The 16350-nt window shown below is 47.9% G+C and overlaps 1 protein-coding gene across 8 annotated transcripts in view; it reads left to right on the top strand.

The window, feature by feature from the left end:
• The first annotated feature begins 9578 nt into the window (after nt 1-9578).
• Nucleotides 9579-16350, top strand: part of Macf1 (microtubule-actin crosslinking factor 1) — a 338170-nt gene continuing 331398 nt past the window's right edge. For 6 of the 8 annotated variants that reach the window (XM_011240417.2, XM_030253097.1, XM_011240416.2 and 3 more), the window contains exons 1-2: nt 9579-9914; nt 13140-13411. In XM_011240417.2, the coding sequence (XP_011238719.2) occupies nt 9859-9914; nt 13140-13411 (328 nt within the window). In that variant the 5' untranslated portion in view covers nt 9579-9858. Of the gene's footprint in view, nt 9915-13020; nt 13412-16350 lie in introns of those variants that run through there. The other 2 variants (NM_001199137.1, NM_001199136.1) reach the window with 1 other exon arrangement.

The following is a 16350-nucleotide window of genomic DNA, read 5'->3' as shown; positions in this document are numbered from 1 at the left end:
CAGCACTTGGGAGGCAGAGGCAGGTGAATTTCTGAGTTCGAGGCCAGCCTGGTCTACAGAGTGAGTTCCAGGACAGATGGGACTATACAGAAAACCCCTGTCTCAAAAAAAAAAAAAAAAAAAAAATCCACAGAGGGCAAATAAGCAGATGAAATAATTAAATAATAGAAAATATCATTGTTAGCCTTAAAAATGCAAATTAAGAGCTTGAGATTTCCCTGCTCATTTATGAGAAGCACACAAATTAAAGAACCATGGCCAGTAGGGATGCGAAAACCCCACATCTCTCCTATGTAACTGCTGTGCGTGTAAATGGAGGAGCCTCTCAGAACCTGTAAAATATTCTCTTTAAAATGAAAAACCAGGCTGGAGAGATGGCTCAGCGGTTAAGAGCACTGGCTGTTCTTCCTGAGGTCTTGAGTTCAATTCCCAGCAACCACCTGGTGGCTCACAACCATCTGTAATGGGATCTGATGCCCTCTTCTGGTGTGTCTGAAGAGAGCTATGGTGTACTCCTATACATGAAATAAATAAATCTTTAAAATGAAGTATACCATTACCATATGACTTGGGAGTTGTACTCCTTGGTGTTTGTCCCAGATAAAGGAAAGAAGATATCCACACAAATATGCACAGGGCTATCCATAGAGGCTTTCTTTATAACAGCCCAGACCTGGAAACAAGTGTCGCACGAATAGGTGAGTGGATAAACAAACGGTGGTGGTATGTTCATGTCAGGTTCAAGAGTTAAGCTTGAGCCCATCCCCAAAACACATGTGCGCATTCTGATTTCCTAGACCAGGGAATGTAGCTTTATTTGGACAAAAGGTCTTTTCAGAGGTAATTATGTTAAATGTCTTTTTTTTTTTTTTTTTTAAATTGTGGGCTGGAGAGATGGCTCAGTGGTTAAGAGCGCCGCTGACTGCTCTTCTGAAGGTCGTGAGTTCAAATCCCAGCAACCACATGATAGCTCACAACCATCCCTAATGAGATCTGATGCCCTCTTCTGGGGTGTCTGAAGACAGCTACAGTGTACTTACATATAATAAATAAATAAACAAATCTTTAAAAAAAAATTGTATGTGTGCACAAAAGCCAGGAGAGGGGTCAGATCCCCTCGAGCCAGAGTTACAGGAGGCTGGGAACTGCTTGCTTCAGCTATGTAATGAGTTCGTCTTGGGCTATATGAAAACCTGACAAAAAAATAAATAAATAACCTCAAACAAAGTGTGACCGGAGTGTTGTATGTAAATAAATAAATGAATGAATAAATAAATAGAAAACCTTAAACAAAGTGTGACTGGAGTGTTGTATGCCTATAGTTCCAGTGGGCAGAAGAATTGCTAGAATCCAGGAAGCTCTTAGCTTGCCTGGGCAGCATAGTGTAAGACCCTGGGTAACTAGTTTCACCCAGAGCTGGAAGGTCCCAGAGAAGAGTCTGCCTTACAGACCTCAGGGGACAGAGCAGCCAATGCCTGTGCTGACACCTCAGTTTTCAAACTTCTGGGCCCCAGAACTGTATGAGAATAAATATTTATTAATTTAAGCCCCAAAGTCTGGGATGATTTATTAAGACAGTTCTAAAAAACAAATACACCTTGGGATATTTACTTAGCCATAAAAAAGAGCAGATTAAATACCTGTAATGTGGATCTGAAGGGCTGGGGGAAAAAAGGCAGGAGGTAATAGGGTGCACTTATAATCTCAGAGCTTTGAGAGGTGGGAGCAGGATCACAAGTTTGAGGCCAACGTGGGGTACTTACAGTGAGACCTTGTCTCAGGATGGAGTTAGAGAGGCACATGCCTTTAATCCCTGCACTCAGGATGCAGAATGGAGGTCTCTGTAAGTTCAAGACCAACCTGATCTACATCACTTTGTAGTGAGTTTCAGGCTGGCCTTGAACTCACAGGGATGTCCTGGTTCACCCTCCAGAGTCCTGGGATTAAAGGCATACATCACTATGCCCAGCCTCCAGACAAGCTTTAACAGTCTATAAATCCTTAGGAAAGGAAGGCGCCTGGTGAGCCCCTCCCCCTTCTGTGCTCTATTGTGCTTTTTGTTATGGTGGTAAAAGTCCAAATGGGATAGATAGAGTGACATAGAAACACATCTCTACTCTGTACTGCAACAATCGCCTGCTTTCAGTCTTGTATTATAGGCATGGCAGATGTAAGCACTGGAGGAAGGGTCCTCGGGGTCCCGATCCTCACTGTAACTTCCTAGAAATTTAAAATGACTTTGAAATATAAAGCTAAAAATAAGTTAACCGTCATGGGGCAATCTTTGTGAGTGATTAATGTTTTGACTGGACTAGTGATTGCATTGTGACTACTGTTCTTAAAATTCATTTAACCAGACCCTTCACTTGGGGACATGTTTAGGTTATTATTATTATCATCATCATCATCATTATTATTATATTTTCTTTATTTACATTTCAAATGTTATCCTCTTTCCTGATTTCCCCTCCGAAATCCCCCTATCCCCTTTCCCCTCTCCCTGCTCACTAACCCACCCACTCCTCCTTCCTGGCCCTGACATTCCCCATACACTGGGGCATATAGCCTTCACAGGACCAAGGGCCTCTCCTCCCATTGATGACCAACTAGGCCATTCTCTGCTACATATGCAGCTGGAGCCATGAGTTCCACCATGTGTACTTTTTGGTTGGTGGTTTGGTCCCTGGGAGCTCTGGAGGTATTGGTTAGTTCATATTGTTGTTCCTCCAGGTTTTTTGTTTTTAATTTAAAAAAAATTAGTATTTTTGGGTTGGTGAGACAGCTTAGCAAGTAAGAACACTGACTACTTTTCCGAAGGTCCTGAGTTCAAATCCCAGCAACCACATGGTAACTCTCAACCACCCGTAATGAAATCTGATGCATTCTTCTGGTGTATCTGAAGACAGCTACAGTGTATTTATTTATAATAATAAGTAAATCTTTGGGCCGGAGCCAGCAGGGACTGAGCAAGTGGGGTTGACTAGAGCAAGCAGAGGTCCTAAAATTCAATTCCCAACAACCACATGAAGGCTCACAACCATCTGTACAGCTCCAGTGTATACTCATATACATAAAATAAATAAATAAATCTTTAAAAAAAAACAACCTGGTATTCTCATGTCTAAGTGTTGCGTCTGCATGTATGTCTGTGTACTACTTGTATGCCTGGAGCCTGCAGAGGTCAGAAGAGGGTATTGGATCTCTTCAAACTGGAGTTAAAGATATTTGTGAGCCTGTTGGGTGCTAGGAACTAAACCTAGGTCCTCTGGAAGAGCAATGAGTACTCTTAACTACTGGGCTATCTTTCCAGCCACAGGATGGATGGATGCCCTTGCATATTTGAGGCAGGGCCTCATTATGTAACCCAGACTGGCCTTGAACTTGCGATTCTCCTATGTGGGACTCCTACATGCTGGGATTGTGGATGTACACAACCTTGACCATCCTAATTTACCTCAATAAAGTTGAATTTTTAAATTAAAAACAACAACCAAGGTTTGTGGAGAAATAAACTAACATTTCACCCTGAGTTTTCCTAGCCCAAGACTGGACTATGCTATCCTTTGCTACTCAGAATTTTAGAAATATCATATATCACTGAATGCTTTCATTCGAGGCTTGCATTGCCTCGCCGACATCAGCTCTGGAAGGGATGGATAGAAATGTGTGTCACATGACGGTGTTCTGAAGCCTGCAGCAGAGGAGCCGGGGATTGACCTGAAGCCTACTGGAATAATCTAGATAGTATCTTGCTGACGTATCTCAGGCCACCATGTGTGGCTGTAAACTGGAGTAAGCCCATAAAACCAGCCAACCATAGGCTGCAGCCTCAGCGTCCCGGAGGGAAATCAGTCCAGGACATCCGTGTTGGAAGACTGAACCAGAGGCAATAAAGGCTTTGCGTGTTGTGGGTCTTTTTCTAATATCCAGTTTGCCCCTGAGACCCTGAGCTGCCAGACTGCTCTTTTTATGCCATTCGAATCCTCCTTGTCCCGAGAGTTTATGACCAGAAGCCAGTCAACCATTCTTTGCTATTGATGAATAATAATGCTCTATTGCTCAGGGAAACACGTGGCTAATGAAAATATGAAGGAGGGGCTGGAGAGATGGCTCATCAGTTAAGGTCACTGGCTGCTCTTCTAGAGGATCTAGGTTCTACTCCCAGTACCCGCATGGCAGCTCACAACTGTCTATAACTCCAGTCACAGCTGTCTATAACACTGCATGAACATGGTGCACATATCTACACAGAAACACCCATATACATAAAAAATAAATAAAATGTTTTTAAAAGTAAATAAAATATGAGCTGGGCAGTGGTGGTGCACACCTTTAATCTCAGGACTTGGAAGGCAAAAGCAGGAAACATCTCTAAGTTCGAGGCCAGCCTGGTCTACAGAGTGAGTTCCAGGACAGCCAGGGCTATACAAAGAAACACAGACTCAAAAAACCAAAATAACAACAACATCATCATCAGCAACAACAACAATAAATAATGTAAATTAGGAAAGAGTTTATTTACAGGTTAGAAAATATTTAAACGGGAGCCTTTCCCATCTCAAGTGTTGAGACTGCAGATCCATACCCAATTTAGAAATGCATAGAAGTCTGGTCTGATGAGGCACATGGGTAATCCTAGCACACAGGAGCTTGAGGCAAAACTGTGAGTTTGGGGTCAGCCTAGACATTGTAACCAGACCCTGTCCCAGATGCCAGGAGGGAAGATGGGAGGGAAGAAAGGAGGGACGAGTAGATGGATGGATGGAGGGGGGACTGGAGCGATCTTGAGTAGGCTGGTACTTGGTTCCTAAATTGCCTCACAGGGAGTGGCAGGCTTAAAAGAGAGCCCAGATCTGAGATTTGTTAGTTACTTCCCTCCTTTCTGCAACAAAGTATCTGACAAAAACAACTTAGGGAACAAAGGGTTTATTTTAGCTCTCAGTTTTAACTATTTTCCATTAAGGGCCAGGAGGCGTGGAGCAAGAGAGTCAGACAGCTAGTCACATTGTATCTGGGTGTTGTTCTCTCTTTATTATTCATTGTAGGGCTATAGTACATAGAACTGTGCCTCCCTTATTTAGGGTGAATCCTCCTGCCTCAGTGGACTCCTCCCACAACCTCAACATCTGTTACACTCTAGTCAACCTTCCCCCCTCAGATACGCCCAGAGGTTTGCCTGCTAGGCTAGGTGACTCTAGATTCTGTTAGGTTCACAGTCTTGCCATTGCTGGGGACCTGGGTGGTTTTGTCTGTTTCATACAATCAAGCCTAACTATGGGTTAGTGCCACACATTTTGTCCCGCTTTTGCTATTGTGCCTGATTCCACAACTTTCACTGTCATGCCTCTGTCCTAGTAATGACCACAGTCTCAGAGGTTATAATTAACTTGTTCATTTGCTCATTCATTCATTCATTCATTCATTCATCTAATTAAGGAATATTCATTAAACACATTCTTGGAAACAGGAGATAAAACAGAGACAAAGTAGGCGCAGCTCCTTCCCCCCACAGGCTTTTGTTCTTGACCTTGTTGTGGGAGGGCTTTTTGAGATAGGCTGGTCTCAAATGTGCTATATAGCTCAAGCTAGCCTTGAACTCTTGATTCTCCTGCTCCCAGAGTACTAAGATGACAACACATACTACTATGCCTGGCTCTCAAACAGGACTCAGATAGCATAGCAACCCAGATGACAAAAGGATAGGGACTAAAGAAGCCTAGAACAAGGTAGCAGACCCTGCCTCAGCCACATCTACATGTCTGCCACCTTAATACCCTGCTTTTCTCCTTTTTCAAGCCAGAGCCTCTTCAGGAACCCTGTATTTGCTGTAATACAGTCAGTTATTCCAACATTTCTCTCTATTATGTCTTTTAGCTCTGTCACTCAAGAGGGATTAGGGTGTCCAGATGCTGAGGAGACAGTTATAGCCAGGAAGAGAAGTGACATCTAGAGATACAGATGTATCTATGCCATCATTGTACGTATGGGAAGAATCAGGATAGGGAGGTAGCTATGGCAGAGGACTTGCCTAGTATAAGCAAGGCCCTGGGTTTGGATCCCAGGTACCAACAACTACCACCTCCATCATCAACAATAACAATAACAAAAACAAAAGCTGTGTTCTGGCTTTAATCCCAGCACTCAGAAGGCTGAGACAGGAGGATCTCTGTGAGTTCAAATTCAACCTTATCTACATATGGAGTTCCAGGACAGCTAAGACTACACAGAGAGACCCTGCCTTGAAAAACAAAAACAAACTCTACAATAGCAAAAACGAGTAATAGCCTAAGAAGATATCTAGACAAAGAGGCACATGCATTCCATCTTAGCCTTAGAAGGAGAGACCAGGCAGGCCTCAAATTCATAGAGATATACCTGGCTTTGCCTCCTAAGTGCTGGGATTAAAGGTCTATTCCACCATTGTGTGGCTCCAACTTCTGAGCCTTTTAGAAGCCACAGGTATGAAGCTTAGTGGCTGGCCCCAGGGAGTAATTGCCTACTTTTGTTGAGTGAATGCCATGCTCCAAGTGTAGACGAAACAGTGTGACCCAAGCTGTTCTGGGCTCCTCCAAACCCAGCACAGAGGCTATGAGATTCCAAGTCCACTTGAGAGAATCAGTAATGGCCTGCTTGGAAATGGGATCCAGTGGAGGGGCGCAATGAAGGGCGCCCCTGGAAGGCAATCGTTCTGAAGCCTCTGCTACCTCTATTGTCCTGTGACAGACAGACAGACAGACAAGGATCTGATTGGATTCACTTCCATGTCCCCATGCACGTGGTATTCCACAACAAAAGATCGCTGAAATGAATTGGAGCCCAGTAGCCCAAGGTCATCGGCCCACAGCCAGCTGCAAAAATCTTGGCAAATCTCACCAGGAGCTCAGTCCCAGGGTAGTACAGTTGGAGCTAGGGACGTAGCCCTGGGGATTTACATTCGAACGTCCTGAATCCAGAAGGTTCCGGAAACTCCACCTTCTGACGACAGCTTGCAGCGTGAATAATTCAGGATTAGACTAGTGGTCAGGATTGGGAAGGTCATTGAGGGGTGGAAGGAGGAGAACCTTTAGATGTCCTCTAGACAGACAGGCTGGGCCTTCAGGGCTTTAGCAGTTCTCTCCCCAGCCTTGCAGCGGGTGGGCCCTGTCTATAGAGAGACCCTGCTCACAGCTCCCTGCCTCTAGAGACTGTTTCCCCTTGCTCTTCCTATGTCTTCAGCTTGCTCCCCAAACCCTGGTGCCCACAGTCTTGTCTCACTGGGCAAGCACTATGGCACTCATTTCTAAATTGGAAAATGACTTTTAAGCTTAGTATTTTTTGTGCCTCATGGAACCTTCCTTGGGGTATTATTGATCATAGTAACAACTAAATTTCACCAAACATTTTCTTTTAAAAGAATTTCATACGTGCATATATATCATCATGTGGTGTCTTCATCACATCCACTCCCCCTTCACTTCTTTCCACTTCCTCCTCAACTGTATACACTTTTTTCTTTTTAGATTTATTTATTTTATTTTATATTTATGAGTGTTTTTCCTATTGGTATGAATGTGCACCATATGCATGCCTGGTGCTCAGTGAGATAAGACGAGGTTACCCTGGAACTGGGTTCAACTACTCTTTACCCCTGATGTGTTCTGTTTGAAATCCACTGAGTTCACCTGGTGCTGCTTGTGTATGCATGGATACAGGGCTACTAATTCAAAACTTTACTTCTACTTGTTTATAGACAAGTCCTTACAACATAGTTCAGGCTGGCCCAGAACTCAGTTTGTAGCCTAGATTATTCTGTGTGTGTGTGTGTCTTTTAAAGATTTATTTATTTTATGTATATGAGTACACCATTTGCACTCTTCAGAGACACCAGAAGAGGGTATCCGATTCCATTACAGATGGTTGTGAGCCACCAAGTGGTTGCTGGGATTTGAACTCAGGACCTCTGAAAGAGCAGTCAGTGCTCTTAACCACTGAGCCATCTCTCCAGTCCGCCTAGGTTACTCTTGAACTTATGGTAATTCTACAGACTCTGCCTCCTAAGTGCTGGGATTGCAGTCATAAGCCACCACACTACGAAAGTTTTTATTTTTTAAATGTATGTGTAGAGTTAATGAAATGGCTCAGCAGATAAAGGTATTTTCAGCTAAACCTGAGGGCGTCCCAGAGAGCCCAGGAAGTTGGGAGAGGAAAATGGGGGGTGAAAAGGAGAAGAAGTGGAAGGGAGGAAATGGGGTGGATTTGATCAAAGATACATCAGGATGATGTGCTTGTATGAAATTCTTTAAAAATAAAATGTTTGGGGGGCTGGTGAGATGGCTCAGTGGGTAAGAGCACCCGACTGCTCTTCCGAAGGTCAGAAGTTCAAATCCCAGCAACCACATGGTGGCTCACAACCATCCGTAACAAGATCTGACTCCCTCTTCTGGTGTGTCTGAAGACAGCTACAGTGTACTTACATATAATAAATAAATAAATCTTTTAAAAAAAGCAGCTTTAAAAAAAAAATAAAATAAAATGTTTGGTGAAATTTAGTTGTTACTATGGTCCATAATACTGCAAATAAACATCAGATTATATTTAGATAATAAAATAATTAGAACTAACTCCCATAAGTTGTCCTTGGACCTCCACAGTTTGAGCCATGGCACATATATGTGCACACACATGCACACACACACATACACACACACACACATACACACACACACACAATGCGGTTTCTTTGGGGTGGGGGTGGGGGTGGTTGTGTTTTGTTTTCTTTTGTTTTGTTTGAGACAGGATTTTCTCTGTGTAATCCTGGCTATCCTAGAACTCACTCTGTAGACCAGGCTGGCCTTGAACTCAGAAATCCGCCTGCCTCTGTCTCCCAAATGCTGGGATTAAAGGCCTATGCCACCACTGCCCGGCTTAGGGGGGTTGTTTTTTCTTTGCGAAAGGATCTCATATGTAGACCTTTAACCCCTTGTCCTTGACTCTTCTCCTTACCCCTCTGTGTGCTCAGTGGTACAAGTTTTCTGGCAAGGTCTCTGCTGGCTTTGAACTTCTGATCCTTTACCTCTACCTCCCCGGAGAACCTTTGATTAATCATCTGGTTTTAGTTTTGCACTCGTAAGTGAAAGATCATAATGCTGTCTCTTGGGATGCCTTAATGATTCTTCGTTTTGCCTGCTGGACTGTAAACGCAGTGAGGCCGGTGGGCGGGGATCAGACTCATTCGGCTCAGCTATGTATCTTCAGTAACTAGCATGTAGACGTTCAAAACATATTCGTTGAATGAATGAGTCAGAAGAGATCTACCCCTGACATCAACCAGGGAAAGCGCTTTGCACAGTTACTGGAAGATATACCCGTGTGTTGGCTGTTCCTATGCAGGAACATTCTAGGCACATTCATTAATCTGCACCACAGAGGAGAGAAGACATGCCTACATCACTAGCTCACACATGCAGAAGGATCTTAATAAATGTCTTATCGGTGGAAGAAGCATCTTCCAAGCAAGGCGCTGCCTATAAGTGTCTCTAATCAAGAGACTGGATTCTCTTCTCCGGGCCTGGTTCCCCTCTTCTCTTTACCCTTTGGGGAAATGGAGCCTCCTGGTCTCTTGGACTCAGTTTTCCTAGGGCCTTCTCCAAAAGGTGCCCCAGAAGGGGTGACAGAATGTGGTTTTAGAGGAAGTGGGGAGGAGGGCAGGCTGGGGTTATTCCAGAACCCCGGCTGTGCCGGGCAGGGAGCCCGAGCCTGGGAGAGTCACCCTGGGACTGGCCGAGAAGAGCTCCCAGGGGCCGGTCAGGGTCAGCAAGCAGCCCCGGGCTGAGGGCGGAGAGGTCGGTCGCGCAGAGGGCGGGGAATGAGGGGTGAGAAATGACCCCGGGAACTCCGGAGCCGCTGCGAGGGGAGGGACCGCGAGAGGACACGAGGTCAGTGAGGAGGGGCGCGGGGCCACGGCCCCGCAGGGCACGGCGGGCGGGGTGCAGGGCGGAAAGCGCGGCGGGCGGGCGGGGGGCGGCGCCGGCGCCGGGGGTGGGGAGCGGGTTGGGCGGCTGCGCGGGCTCCGCTTCAGCCGCCGCCGCTAGGGCGCGGGGGGCGGGGGGCTCGGCGCCGCGAGCTCGGCCATTGTGGGAGCCGCTCCCCTCCGCCGCACCGCAGCCGCCCGCCGGCCTCCTCCTCGCGCTCACAGGGTAAGGCGCGGGGCGGGCTCGGGGGTCCCGGCTCCACCGCCGGCTACGCGGCGAGCCTTAGAGCGGGGCGGCCGCGCCCCAGCCCCGGGGCGGCTGGCGGACCGGTTGACAGGCAACCAGCACCGCTGCCGTGCGGGCCTCGCACCTGCAGCGCGGAGAGTGCGGGGAACGCAGGGGCGCGGAGCCCGGGTTCCCTCGGGCGGCCGCTGCCCCGGCCAAAAGGAGGCGTGTTTCCCGGGGGGGACAAATGGGGCACACGAGAGGGACAGGAGCGGGCAGGGCTGGGCAGGGCAAGTCGCCTCCGGATTCCTGAGATCGGTCGGTGCCACCGACGCCCTGCCGATCCTCGGTCACGCGTCCCCGCTCTTTGTCAGCCACGCGCGGCGGGCACGCGGACCCTCCCGCGTTGCCACCGGCTCCCGGGGGGCGCCCCTCCCCCACCGTGGGGGAGGAGGCGAGGTGGGGAGGGCCGCAGCCTGTCAGTGCCGGGTCAGATGCTTGTAGCGGACCCAGGTGACCTGGGGACCGTCGCGATGCACTGGGGGTGTGGGCGCGCGTTCCTTCCAACCAGGACTGGATGGAGTGACCAGAGTGATTGAGGAGTAGGGCGGAAGCCCGGAGGTCACACAGGTGTGAGTGTGCGTGAACGGTCGGGGACTTGTCAGCGAGCGGGGTAGAGCCGAGGAGGGCCGGGCTTCTCACGGAAGAGGCCTTGCTTTTGCGGGGGGCCTTTGTAGTAAAAATGGGCGTCTAGGAGGGGAATGGGCGGCTCTAGAATAAAGCAGGTGGTCTGAGAGGAGGGGCAGTTTCCTGCCCAGCGCTGAGGGTAGGATAGCACAGCCCGAGTTTCCTGGAGGTTGGGGCTGTCACTTCAGCACCTGAACGGACAAAAAAGGTGGCAAGTAGGTGCTAGATAGTAATGGTGAGACTGGGGGCAAATGCTGCGACAAAGGGCAAAGCTGTGCCAGTCCTTGGATCTTTCAACTCTTTCGGTGGTGAGAGAGGGTCTGAGTGTTCCATGAGAAGATCCATACGCTCCTGGCACAGGAATGTCCTGGCAGAGCTGTTCTATCTGCCATGGGTTTTATAGAGACCCCCCTGCACCGTAAGATGGTTCTTTTGTCTGAGTTCTGTGCTTCTGGGAGAGATGTCAGTGACCCAGGAGGCAGTCTCTGCCTCTTGCTGCTTCTAAGCTGAGATTCCCAGAATCCAGGAGGAGCTGTGCCAAAGACCCAGCCATTTAGGCCACTTTCCTGCTCTGCACAGCTCAGTATGCAGATATTCCCCGTAAGGAAAAGTTGACAGACAGCTCTTGCCTTCCTTGGACTCTAGAGCCCCAACAGAACTGTGTACCTGAGCTAGATCTGGGCCTTATAGGAAGGCCGACAGCTGAAGGCATGCACCAGCTTGGCTCTGAGAGCCCTTGGGGTGGTGGGCCATGTGTAGCAGATGGTTCTGGGCAGTGAACTGAGCCCGGCTGAGGGAAGGCTGCCCAGTCTGGCTGGTGGAACCCAGCTGGCTTGAAATGATAGTGATTCCACTCTTCTCCCTCCACTAGCTAAACTGACCAGAAAACCTGCCAGTCCTTACCATCACCCCTGCCCCCACGCTGTGTGATCTATTCCCGAACAGCCCTTGGAATGAGCCAATGAATATTTTATCTAATGCCTGCTGTGTGACATACATGGAACCAGCTAAGTTTACATGCACATTTCGCGGTGTCCTTAAAATATCCTCTAAGGAGAAGTACCGTCCCTCCCCCACTGTGCAGATGATGAAACTGAGTCCCTGAGAGGTGGAGTGACTTGACCCCGATCTCGACAACTGTAAGTGGCCACACCAGGTCTACCTTGCTTCAGGTTTGGGGCCGTGTCTAATCTGTGTGCTGGAGGAATCGGGAATTTCCACCTGTTCTAGCTCACGCCTCTTTCCATGCCTGCCGATGAGACCCTGCGTGAGCTTTTGAAAATCCTTTCCATCTGTTGTCCCATTTTATCCTTATAGCATTCCTGGGAGGTGAGAGGAAGGGGGAGGTAAAAGCAGATTCTGTATTGAGTGCTTACTGGCTACCTGGCATCAAATGGCAGGAACCAGTTTAGTTCTTGCAAACAACCCTGTGAGATGGGAGGCTAACTAGCACCATCTCCATTTTATAGGTGAGAATGTCGAGGGTGACAAGATTAAATGGCTTCTCTGGGGACATATAGCTAATGGATAATAATGGATAATGGAGTAGAATTTAAGCTCCTATTTTTCTGCCTGACAATCAGTAGTAAATGCTAACACTCACACAGTATTTTTGTTTTTGTTGTTTGTTTTTGGGGTTTTTTGTTTTGTTTTTGTTTTCTTATTGTAGACAATTTCTCTATGTAGCCATGGCTAGCCTGGAACTTGCCATGTAGACCAGGCTCACAGAGCTCTGGCTGCCTCTGCTTCCTGAGTGTTGTGATTACGGGCATGCTCTACCAGGCAGGCCTAGCTAAAAACTTATTTTATTGTTAATTCTGTGTATGTGTGTGGTTTGTGTATGGATATGTGTGCATGAGCACTGGAGCCTGAAGAGACTGGAGGAGGGCCTCAGCTCCCTGGAGCTAGAGTCACAGATAGCTCAGGCAGTTGTGATCTGCCAGAAGCAGGTGTTGGGAATGGAAGTCAGGTCTCCTACAAGGATAGTATACTCTCTTAACCATCTCTCTCGCTTCCTCTCTGTCTCTCATATATGAGTGTGTGTGTGTGTATGTGTGTGTATGTTACCTAATATAATTTTCCCCTATGCCTCATAAATTAGTCTTGGCATGTGCTATTTCGTTTTGTAAATGAAAAAAAAAAAACAAAACAAAAAACTGAGGTTCAAGTAGGTAAAGACGTCAAGTCAAGTCAGTAGCAGGCAGAGCCAGGATCCTTGTGTGACTCTTGATCCTTTATTTTATTTTATCCTTCACATGTATTCTTTCTCTCTTCCAGATCCCTTCTCCCAGGACATCTGGTCCTTCCTGTAGCCACTCTTGCTTGGACCATGTCTTCCTCTGATGAAGAAACGCTCAGTGAGCGATCCTGTCGGAGTGAGAGGTCATGTCGGAGTGAGAGGTCTTACCGGAGTGAGCGGTCAGGGAGCCTGTCTCCTTGTCCCCCTGGGGACACCTTGCCCTGGAACCTGCCACTGCATGAGCAGAAGAAGCGGAAAAGCCAGGATTCTGTGCTGGACCCTGCAGAACGTGCCGTGGTCCGAGTCGCTGGTAAGAATGATCCTCAGCGTTTGCTAGCTGGCTGCTGCAGGGTTGAGGGAGTCTGGGTCAGTGTGCACCTGCATGGTGAGGTGGTGAGAGGTCCTCAGAGTCAAGTCAGCTGGAATCTAACTTGTTGTTATGATGATTGTTATTGTTGCAAAGAGGATGAAAGAACGTTCAAGAGAAACCTAAAAAGAAAAAAAAAGAAAAGAAAAAAAAGGAAAAAGAAAGGAAAAAAAAAAAGAAAAAGGAAGCCTACTGCCCTGTTACCCCATGCTGAATGAGGCCTAGTTTCCTATCTGCACCTCTGCCCTGCGTTTCTCCCACTAGGCTGTAGTTTATGTACATAATAGTTACCTTGGTGGCCTGTGTCCCACTGTGGACCTGTTCTCTTCATTCATCCTTAAAAAGAGCTTCAGATTTACATCTCAGGCTTTATGGGTTATTTAAAATTGTTATTTTTGTATTTGTCCAGATAGGGTCTCACTATGTAGCCTTGGTTGTCCTGGAACTTGCTCTGTAGACCAGGCTAGTTTCAAAAATCAGAGATCGCCTTGCCTCTGCTTCCTGAGTGCTGGAATAAGAGGTATGTGCCACCACACATCCTCAGATTTTATCCCTAACTCCTAGTCTTTCCCCAGTGTTCTGCTGTAGTCGACAATGCTATAATGATTATGTTTAGGAATAAAAACTTTTGATTTCTGTTGTGTTATTTCCTTATAAGGAAGTCTTTGGAGAAGCCGACTTTAGTCAGATTGCCTTTCGATTGATTGTCGGTGTGAGGGCTAGGGGCTGCCTCCCCTTGACAGGTCAGAAGATGCCTGCCTGCCCTTTCCAAGCAGCTGTGCTTAGGAGTGTGGGTTTTGGTCTCAGAGGAGGCAAGGAGTCACAGGTGGTGATGAGCCATCAGTGTGGGTGCTTGCCACTGAATCTGGGTCCTCTGTAAGAGTAGCCGAGGCTTGGGGCTGGAGAGACTGCTCTTCCAGAGGTCCTGAGTTCAAATCCCGGCAGCCACGTGGTGGCTCACAGCCATCTGTAATGGGATCTGAAGCCCTCTTCTAGTGCATAGCCGAGGCTCTAACTGCTGAGCGTCACTCCAGCCCTCAGTGTTGTTTTTGACTTAATGAAAGAGCTGCCTTGCTGAGGGCATCCACAGCTGTCTCCCTGAGTATGCTCAGTACCACAGCAGATGTTGGTGTCACCATGCAGGTAGAAAGATAGGGAAGTGCCACAGCTAGTGCAGTGACATCTCCAGCTCTCCGTCCATTGCCAAGGTCTGTCCTGCTGTCTGCTTCGTGTCAGACAGATAAGACACCTTAAGTGTATTGTATGTTACCACACCCTCTGATCAACCTCATGGTTCCAGTTCCCTCACCAGGTGACTGTCAGAACATTTTATTCTAAAGGGCAAACCTGCTAACTGTTACCCAACCACTCAGAAGCCATCTTCGGCTCTTCATTGCCTGTGACGTAAAGGCTTCAACATAAAGACCCACCCCAAGCCAGGCCCCATTCTATCTCTTCCGCATCACTGGCCGGCCAGCCGGCACCTCTACCCCTGCAGCGCTGTACAGTAGCTTGCTTGCTCTTCAAGGTATGCAGCTTGTGGGATCCAACCTCTACGCTTTAATTTCCTTCTCTGCAAGATGCTTGCAGTTCTCCTCCTCCTCCTCCTCCTCCTCCTCCTCCTCCTCCTCCTCCTCCTCCTCCTCCTCCTCCTTCTCCTCCTCCTCCTCAAGTATCAGCCATTCTAGCCCTAAAGCCTCTAGTGGTACCCAAAGCCTCCTCCTCCACTCTTAGGTTCATACTTCTCTCTCCTCCTGTTCCCTTGCATAGCAAAGCAGTTAACCCACAGGGAGCCCACCATTCCCTCACTCATGACTGTGAGCAGCTCAGTGCTGTGGCTTATTTTATGTGTCGACCTTTTGTGACTTACCCAGGGCCTTGTGCATGCTAGAGGTCATCAACTAAGGAGTGTCGACCAAATAAGTGCAAGAAGTATTTAGTGGGCGATTGTGAAGAGGAACAGGCAGTGGACTGTAACGGGAAATTAGAATTGAGAGGGTTATGTAGACTTGTGGGTCAAGAAAGAAGCAGGAGGGAGCTCCAAAGGAGAGCAGAGAGCAGAGAACCTTGGCAGGTAGGCTGCAGTTTGAACTGCTGGTGGGCCAAAGAGAGCCCTTGGAGGAAGTCCTTCTCAGCTGTTTTGCCCCTGAGACATCATCTAGTAACAAAGTTTGGAGCAGGCCAGGAAGGGGTTTACTTGCTAGCCTTAAAGGGGCATAACTCAGGGGGCTCTGACTCACAGGCCTCTTGTTCTCCTGAAGGCAGAGAGGATGCCTCATTTTCCCTTCTTTATATTCAAATTCATCTTCCATCACCCACACGTAGTTCTAGATGGCTTTGTGACAATTTCTCCTAAGTCTCCTTAGAGAAGACCCTGGTGTTTAAGATTCTGGTCTAGGCAATAAGTCAAAGGGTTTCAAGGTAGCCTAATCCTCAGGCAAAGGCCCTCAGGACCCTGCCTGGTCAGCAGAGCAAAGGATAGGTGCTGGGCTGGGCTGTGGTGCTTTGTTTCTGGCAACATGATGGTCCCTGCATGCCGACACCACCAACGACTGTCTTGGGGAGGGGGCTGGACCAATGAGGCTGGAGATGGGGAAACTGCCGTGTTTAAAAATAGCCCTGCTGCAGTTGGGTGTGTTTCTTTAGCAGGAGAGGAGAGAGGCAGCAGAGACAGGCGAGACTGCTACTTTAGAGTCTGGCTGAAGTCTCCATACGGTTTTAGAATGTTGTGGGGGCTCCGCCAGAGTAAAGAGACAGGCAGCCTTGCCTCTGGGGAGACTCCCACACGTAGGTGCAGGGGTGCTGAGATAGATGCCCCGAATGCTCTGAAGCTCCCTAAGAGCTTGCCTTCTGGGAGGAAGTGAAGTCAGGCTCACGCTGGA

This window comes from Mus musculus, chromosome 4 (assembly GCF_000001635.26).
Source record: "Mus musculus strain C57BL/6J chromosome 4, GRCm38.p6 C57BL/6J".
In the NCBI taxonomy this organism is placed as follows: Eukaryota; Metazoa; Chordata; class Mammalia; order Rodentia; family Muridae; genus Mus; species Mus musculus.
Note: the sequence above shows the minus strand (reverse complement) of the source record. Positions and strands in the feature narration are given on the sequence as shown.